A 9272-nucleotide genomic window follows, 5' to 3' on the forward strand; every position below is an offset into this window, starting at 1 on the left:
AGGCTGCAAAATCCAATATTCTGAAAGGTATAATAAATAATCTGATGGGTGTTTGGAGCTGAAACTTTACAGACACATTCTGGAGACACAAAAGACTCATCTTAAATCTTGAAAAAGGGGTAAAATAGGTGCATTTTAATAGTTTGTTAATAGTGAGAATCGTACCTTAAAATAAAGTATATTGTTAAGGAAAATCCTGATGCCCATGTTGGTGTTTTAATTTGCATTTGCAGACATATCATTCCAGACTGAGTAGAAGAAATTAAAGCTTATTTGTTTAAAGCACATCCGAGCCTTTAGGTGTTCTGAGTGCTCTCAGTCTTCAGTTGTTTTTGTTGAAACCTGAAACCAGTCGCATGCCTCAAGGGACCTGGAAAAATTTGTCTATGACACAACCGACTGTTATTTCTTGAGCTTTACAGTAACACCAATGGTAATACATATGCTTCCTCATTGTTTTGGTAAAATGTTGAACAGTAAATCTGCAAGTAATTCCCCTTGCTTCATAGAAAACTAAATACTCTTCAATCTGAAGTTATCCCTGACTCTGGCCTTCCACTTGTACTCATGCACACACACACAGACATTTATATATACACAAACCCATGCTCAGCTGTGGCTAGGGATACAGGATTTGTTTTATGTTGTTGTCTGTTTGCTCTGCACAAACATAGCAATCCATTCCAGGACTTCCTGATAGTGTTACTCAACCCTGATACACACAGCCGCAGGTTGAACAGAAACGGTGAAACCATATATGAACCAGTGTGCTGCCTTCCTGTTTATGATGCGAACACACAGTGCACCTATATGTTTACAGGCACATTTTACAAGCTCTGCAGGATGTGGCCTTGCTCTTGAGGGCGGAGATTATGAGTGCAGTGGAGGAAAGATGGGGAGGTTGAGGGTTTCTTTATATAGGTATACCTGACACAACATACCAAGCAAATGGTGAAGTTCTTTCCATCACCTGCACAATGGAAATAGAAGTGGTGCGCATATTTGTGTGGTTTTGTTGCAAAAGGTACAAAAGAAAGGCTCTGCGTGCCAAGCTAAACATGTATTGAGCTGTACTTCACCCAATCCATAAGTGAACATATCAATATCACTGAACTAGATAAGAAGTTTGAGATTTATAAACAAATGATGCTATTTCTAGTCTATTAAGTCAGTTTACACAGATGTTCTTGCACAATAACAACAGATGCAATTCGTTATGGACAAGGTTTGACAACTAGAATGTGTCTACAGTATTATAAACAGTATTATAAGTTGTTCAAAACTGTCAAGACAAGAATGTTTGTTGTTCAGCAGTTTTAGTAGTTTTAGGACAACTTCAAATGTTAATAACACTGTAAATACTGTCTAAAACATGAATATGTTTCCAAGTTGCGGTATCAGATTTGATTTTAGAGTCTCAAACAGTAAATAAAGGCTTTTTAATATTTTTTCCACATTTTTCAAGTGCCTTAGACTTTTCTTTACTGTTTATTCTGATTAATTCCTTACCCAATGTGCTCCGATACATTATTTAAGCTACCCCTGAGCATTTTTGTTTGATTTTGAAGATGCTTTTTGTTGATATTCATCCAGTTTTTATATACAAAAAATGGTGACTATTTTAAGGTACAATTCTCACCATTAACTAACTAGTATGACCTCAATAAACTCCTACTTTGCTACTTATTACTAGTTATTAAGGTTAATAGTTGGGTTTTATATAGGATTGGGGATGTATAATATGATTATGCAGAATATATACTTTAAGTACTAATAAACAGCCAATATCTTAATAATAGGCAGCTAATAAATAGGGCCAGACAGAATGTGTGAATATTTTTATGCTATTTCTGCAGAGAATTTAGTAAAAATCTGCGGCTTTATGAAGAATTATTTTAGGAGTATCATAGCTAAAAACTTAATATGAAATAAATAAATATTACATTTTTTACTTTTATTTAATGTTTAAAATGCAAATCCAATTTGATCCACTTATTTGGTAAACAAAGCAAGTCTCTCATATAATATATCAGACAGAAAATATTACTTTACAAACTGTATTGTAAATAAATCATGTAAACATTTTAATATTATCATTATTAAATCACAATAATATTAGTGAAATTTAAAAACTGAATAAATATAAATTTACACACATTTACACAATGAATAGGCTCAATGGCTCAATGACTAAATATCTGCGGAAATCTGCAGAATTGGTTCTGATACTGAAGGGTTACAAAAACAATTATGGATTGATGTTTACAATAACTTCATATAAGTAAACAAATTAGTGATTCCCCCTAATCCTGCGAGATCTAACGTCAAAGCAACTGTACGTGTTAGAAGGGGGTTTTCAGTTAACTTAATCTGTTTGAGGACAAAGTTACATAACGGCCAGGCTCTAACGGTTTCCATGATGACTTCCGAGGTCTGTCCATTTTGCTTTACCCAAGTCATCAGACTTGAACATTGAGTTTGACCACAGTACCCCATCAATCCTCCTCTAGACTACCAATGACTGTACTTCTCATAGGAACTCCCCCATATCAGTCAATCGTGGGTCATAACATCATATAATGTGCAAAATATCTGCTTTGCTGCATGATAGACGCCAGATCCACAAAGATTAGTAAAGCCATAATGATCCAAAATATGGGTTCTGTGAAAATTGCTGTCCTGACCAAATAGGAAGATTGTGTTCCCTCTTCCACAGTGGTCAGTCACAAATACGGTTCAGTCAAATCTGGAATGAGCCAATCGCAAGACATTCTGGTAGCATATGCAGCCAAAAACATCTACCCTGCTTCAGTGCAGTATACACACACCATTATTATGGTTATTGAACTTTCAACTTTAATAGCATTTGACAGTAGGAGATGTATCCTTTTCTTGGTCCCAGTCATCAATCTTTTTACACCACAAAAAGCATGAAATGATACTCCAGAAGACTTCTTTTCTCAAAAATATGGGTTTTTATTGGTTTTAACTGCAATCAGTCATTACAAAAGAAAGATCAATCTTATATAAACTCATAGAAATCACTGTAGTGAACAGCAATAGCTGTTTATAGGAAAAAAAATACATTCAACTCTTCAGATACTTTCTTTGTGTCTATACTGTTAGCCAACTTGGACAATCACTGCTTACACCACTGAGGATACAAGCAATAGGTCATAAAAAAGTAGCATCCCAGCTTTATTTAAGGCAAAGAACGCTTGCTTATGGAATGTGTAATCGAGGCACTTTACATATAGGCTGGGAGATCTGAATGTCCAAAGACAACAGGACTTCAACCCATTAGGTCACAATTATTGCCTACAATTCGTCAAATTCACCACTCTAACCAAATAAACTGCTTTAACACTGGAGGTTTATTACCTGCAACAACATTAAACCTTTGTAACGCACAATCAGAACAATAAAAAAGCACTTCATGGTGTTGTATTTAAAAAGTGGTGCATATGATTTAAGGCCACAAAACTCCTGCATCATGTATTAATGCATATTTAAAAACAAAATGCTGATAATTTGTTCCTTGTTATATCAAATCTACCACCAGGCTCAGGCATTCAGTAAACTAGACTGGTAGTCAAAGTCTCTTTTTCACAAAAATGTAACTTTTGGTGGTTAAGAAACAAGAGTTTTCACTGCCATAATACATGTTCTTTGCTACAAGTTGGGACTAACTTACAAAAATGTGCAGAAGTTTCTCTTTCATTAAAAAAAAAAAATAATAACTGTGCTGATGCTCACGTGAGTTTATTACCTAGGAATGATTGTATGGTAGTACTGATTTTGCAGTCAAATATCTGGGAACAGGGAATGACAATACATCTACAATAAATAAATGAAAATGCAGAGGATTTTTTTTATGTTTTTGCTCTTTTTTTTGCTTTAAATTAAGTTTCATTTAAGTGTAGTTGCCAACAAAAGTCATGTAGTACAATATATTAAACTGTGAAAAAAGAAAGCTGACAAGTCTTCACAATCTTAAGATTAATACAGAAGATCATAATTTAACATAAAAGAAAATATATTCTATCGTTTCATTATCAAGATAAATACAAACAAAATTAACAAAAAAAATGCATATGATCACCAATAAATATGTTTCGATAAGTTAAATAAGCAGTGACAAGCAAAACCTTCTGTTGTGAAAGGTTTTCAAACAATAACAATAATATAACCATAATAATAATAATAATAATAATAATAATAATAATAATAAACAATGACCATAATAAAAATCAAAACAAAGAGTTGGAAAGATGACGAAATTCCAAAGTGCTCCTCTGAGCAGAATCTATGGTGTGCTTGCATGAAGAACTAAAGTGAAGCTGCATGAGGTTGAACTGCACCTTGGGAATGATGGAATTCCCCCTCTGTTTGCTGAGTGGCCTGAGGGAAGGCGGCATTTAGAGGTGGGAGAGAAGAAAGAGTTTGTCTGTAAGGTTTAATAACAAGATTCCCTTCCCAACACATGTTAAATAACCAGCAACTAATGGGAAAAAGGGGCACTAACACTAACAACAAATAATAAAAAACAAAAAAAAAAAACAATGGTAAGGAATTGTTCATTTTTCGAGTGGAGACATCCCATCTCAGGGTTTTTGTGCTGCTGTAAGCGAGACATGGAGCATGTAGCACCTGACTGAACATTTGAATGTGCCTGAAATATTCCAAAGCTCCATTCTCATTCAACCCTTACGAGAAACGTCCTTCCTGCAGACTGGTGAAATCTGCAATTTCAAGGGAGGGGGCGCACACACTCAGAACAAGAGCTACATAATCAGGCCATAAAGAAGGAAGAAATATATATATTAAAGATAAAAAGAAACAGTGGTCCATTCACCCCAACACTCGACCCCCAGGCACTTGTCTTTTTTTTCATATCTTTTCCTGTTTTTCGCTTTAAGCCGGTCTACAAAGACAGTTGTTAAAGGTCTAAGCATGACACTTGTGAACTTTAGTTAGTTATGAAAGAGTGTCCTTGAGAAGAGTGGCGATTTATGAGGGGGGAGGAAGGGCGCAGGTTCTTCCTTAACCATGCCACCAGCTCCGCTACACTTGACTACAGCTGTGGCACCTGGCACAACGGTCTCATACCGCTCACGATTAGCATTTTGCTAATCCACTTCCTACTCTGCGAGTTTGGCACAGTCACACCAGGAACATAGCAGGGGCTTGACATGATGTGGCCCGGAAAACAGAAGGGTCTTGAGGCCGGGACAGTTTTAGCTTGTTCTGGTTAAAAAGAGTATTCAAAAAGAGAAAGATCCCTTAATTCACTGCATCGGTTTCAGAGCGGAAGTGATACAAGGAAGGAACTGTACGGCTTCTAGGGGGCCAGAGAAATGGCGAGAGGTGGAAGGAGTGCTACCATCACATCCTCTCAAGACTGCTGCATGCAGTGTAAAGGGGGACGGGGGTCTGGCTCAGTGCACTTTAGTCATCGGAGATGGAAAGCCTGCTGAAGATGGGCAGTCGGCGAGTGGTGTCAAGGACGGGAGATTCAGATCCACTTAGACTTCCACTTGAGCTGCTCTGGTAGCCCTCTTGGTCAGAAAGAGAGTCTGGTTGACTGGATGGAGACTCGTAGAGGTTTGGAGACTCTGACATTGCCCTGAAGTAGTAAGGGGTTGATGTTGGCGAAGGCGGCGCCTGGGAGGAAGGGTCAGAACAGGACAAAGGTGCATTACCCAGGCTGGGGCTGAAGAAGTTGGCCAGCTCCTGGCTGGAATACGTGAAGGGGTTGCTGCTAGGCCACTCGGGCAGCTCATCGAGGGAAAATATAGGTGGAGGGGTGACTGAGGTGGGGCTGTCCCTCAAACCTCCAGAGCTGGGGAACCCCGCGAAGCTGTAGCTGTGTTGCAGCCTCGGCCTCTCCATCTTGTTGGAAGCCGACAGGGGAGACGGGGTTGGAGGAGGCCCTCTGCGTTCTTCTGCATTGTGGATGAAGTGGCAGCGCGGGCCATAGGGGCAGAAGCCAATGGTGTGGAATGTGCGGCAAAGCTCAGTCTTGTACTTGGGATGGCGACTCAAGCTACGCAACTCATGAATGCCATGGGCAAACTGGCACTTGTCACCGTACTTGCAGGCTCCATTTTCCTCGAATGGCCTACATAACTCTGTCTTGTAGCGGCTCGAGTTGACCTGGCTGTTGGGGCCTCCAGGGCCCGAACACTTCTGTAGCAGGCGATCCCCTGTCTCTGAGAAAGAGCGGTCTCGGAGTCGGTTCTCTTTGTTGCTGCTGCCAGTGGTTCCTGTCCCCGAACCAAGCAGGGATGGATCTGCCTTAGCAATGTTCAAGAACTGGTTTTGGTTGAGTTTGGTGTTAGCCGAAGTGACAGAGTGCCGGCGCTGGTAAACCCCACCAGTAGAGGGTGTCCCCACAGCCTTCCTGTCCAGCAGGCACCCAGTGGGGTTAGAGATGGACAGACTAGTCCCAGTGCAAGGGACAGAGACAGGGTGCGGAGAACTGAGGATGTTATTATTGTAGTTCAGCATTTTGTTCTAAAAAAGGAAAGACAGAAGAAAAAAAAAAAAACATGAATTTTTTTTGCAAGCCACAATGTGGTTGGCACGTCTCAACTGTTTTGCACTGGCTTTGTGTTATACCCATGAGTAAATACAGGCCTAAACAACTGCTAGTTTGGCTTGATGCCCACTTAGTGAACGCTTGACTGCCTCAGAAATGCAAAGACTGCTGTGCGTGTCTGATGAATAAAAACTGAACAACTTGTACAGTTTCAGAGGCGAGAAAACTTTGTTTGCATACATGGACACTGATGACCCTGTCTGATTTTAACATTATCATCATGTAGTTTATATGCAGTACATAGATGTGTGTACATAAAATGGATTCCTAAACTTTCACACTTATCTAGACAGTATATTATTATTATTTTTATTATTATTATTATTATTACTACTACTATTAAGCACACAGCAAAAACTTAGTCATTTAAATAATAGTTTTGAAAAGGGTAACAAAAATATACACACTAAAGTCTTTATGATACATCTGTACAGCACAGAAAAAAAACACATTAACTTCACTGACAAATGATGTCCGACTGCAGCTATGGTTTAACCACATAAATAGACTCATATACAGCTTGACTCACTGTTTTTCTAAGTCACTCCTCTTAGTCAAAGTTTAAGTCAATGAAATCATGGGACAGCCCTGACTTACCACAGATTCATACACCATTCAAGTTTTTACACCCAAACAAGACAATTAAAACGATTTTCTTAGAGATGAGTAGTTTTTCTCTCTATTTTATAGGTAGTGAAACCGGTTGTTCCAAACTTCAGTTGGTAAACAGATCAAAAGGAAGCTAACTGAAACACACATGGGTAGCTGAGTGAATACCTCTGTAAGGAATAATAAAGTGTGATTTAAAAATAATAATAATAATAATAATAATAATAATAATAATAATAAAGCATTTAGTCTGTGGTTATGCATGTATAATCTCAACTTAAATTCAGTTTACTTAATGAAAGTGTACTTGAATCACACTGAGTTAGCATTTTGAATCAACTTATAGAGGTAAACGAGTTATTAAAATGATAAAATGGTTCAAGTCAATAGCAAGACTTAAAAACCACCACACCACACTTTAAAACATCTATAAACACACTATCCTCTTTTGTTGTAAAATCACAGTCGTGGATTCTCCATACCAAGCCCAAAGGAGGAACTTTACTGGCTGCAAAACTCTAATCTTTGGTCTTGTCCATTTGGTCTCGATTTTAAATGAGTAAAAGCAGTACTGTTGTATTTCTTAGCGACTTAAATTCGCCTAAAACCACGCATTTAATCCTAGAAAGAAAGCCTGCCTGAACATTCCACAACACAAACTGATCCAGCTGAAACTTTTCTCCATACCTTGTTGTTGATCACTTCGCTGAAGTCGAAGAAAGGCGACACCACGGCTGTGGTCATCTTCCAATCGAGGATAAATAAACAGCGGAATAAAAAGCGGAAACTTCAAACTGTAACAAGCTAGTTCTGGCTGTGTAAACTTGTGTTGCCCTAAAAGAAACCCCCTCTGTCTTGCTCCTCCGTGGCCGCGCTGCATTTCCTTTTAACCCAAATGCAGGAGGAGCTTCGGAAGCGTCACTACATATGGGCGTTTCTCTGTTGCTCCGTTTCAAGTTTTCATTTTTTTTCTTCTTCCCTTCTTGCTTTCACTCGCGCATAGAAGTTGCAACGCAGTTTAAAAGTTTAGTGGAGCTCTTCTGCTGTTCATTAATAAATCAGCGGCGTTGTGTGTAGTTGTTTGTTCCCATGGCTGAAACAATATTGTTTACGTTTTGCGTATGTTCAACGCCTGTAATTGCAACTCACACATATAATGTGATAAACGTATAATCAAATATGCACATATTTTCAGCTAAACTTTAGTTTGGGAATCTGCAACGCTAAACTTAAATGAAAGGCAAGTACTAACAATAATGCACAATAACTTTTATTTAAAACAATCATGGGGGAATTTTGTGCATGAATGCATTAATACACACTTAATAATCACCAATTGTATTTCATTGTAGAAGTGTTACTTTTGCTGGTCCAGTGGAAAGTGTTACATTGGTAAATAAGGTATATTTTTACACATTCTGTCACCTCGAGTGATCCCAGCAAGCATTTATTGTTTTTTAAAGATGTCTAATAGATATCTAATAGACGTCTAAATATAGTTGTCTTGGCTAAAACAAGGATAAATTTGGGCTGTCATTGAAAATCTAATAAATAAAGTATATTTTTACACATTCGGTCACACCGAGTGATCCCAGTAAGCATTTTTTTATTTTTAAAATATGTCTAATAGGCATCTAAACATAGGATAAGACAATTAAATTTGGGCTGTCATTGAAAATCTAATAGACGTCTAATAATAGGCCAAAACTAGACTATCATCAAATAAACAGAAATGATCATGACTACACATATAAAGTCTGTCTAATCTGTCTATTTGACGACTAGTATAGTTTTGGGCTATTCTTAAGTCTGTTAGATTTTTTTTCACTGTCAGCCCAAGCCTTAGCCAATTGTCTTGTTTAGATGTCTATTAGACGTCTATTAAACACAAATGTGTTTGCTGCTATTATTCATGCAAGTGCGAGTACTTTTGCATTAAAATGTACCATAACAAATCGAAATGCTGTATAAAATTCAGTGGAGTAGCCTGCTTTGAGACCAACATCAAAATGCACATTAGTCAGGACAGACCCCCTCCCGCAGCCCACCCGAGCAATCCATG

General features: G+C 38.1%; 1 protein-coding gene across 1 annotated transcript; it reads right to left on the reverse strand.

The window, feature by feature from the left end:
• Window positions 1-2952: 2952 nt before the first annotated feature.
• Window positions 2953-8076, reverse strand: zfp36l1a (zinc finger protein 36, C3H type-like 1a). Its single transcript, XM_056476675.1, has 2 exons — window positions 7898-8076; window positions 2953-6516 (listed from the first exon to the last, which is right to left on the reverse strand). The coding sequence occupies exons 1-2, from the start codon at window positions 7952-7954 to the stop codon at window positions 5449-5451; spliced, it is 1125 nt and encodes a 374-aa protein (XP_056332650.1). The 5' UTR covers window positions 7955-8076; the 3' UTR covers window positions 2953-5448.
• Between the last annotated feature and the right edge of the window lie 1196 nt (window positions 8077-9272).

The sequence above is a fragment of the Danio aesculapii genome, chromosome 17 (assembly GCF_903798145.1).
Source record: "Danio aesculapii chromosome 17, fDanAes4.1, whole genome shotgun sequence".
In the NCBI taxonomy this organism is placed as follows: domain Eukaryota; kingdom Metazoa; phylum Chordata; class Actinopteri; order Cypriniformes; family Danionidae; genus Danio; species Danio aesculapii.

Coding starts and splice junctions, on each gene's coding strand:
- zfp36l1a (XM_056476675.1), bottom strand. CDS start 7,954: ATGACCACAGCCGTGGTGTCGCCTTTCTTCGACTTCAGCGAAGTGATC. Junction 6,517..7,897: donor GCGAAGTGATCAACAACAAG/GTATGGAGAAAA, acceptor TTCCTTTTTTAG/AACAAAATGCTGAACTACAA.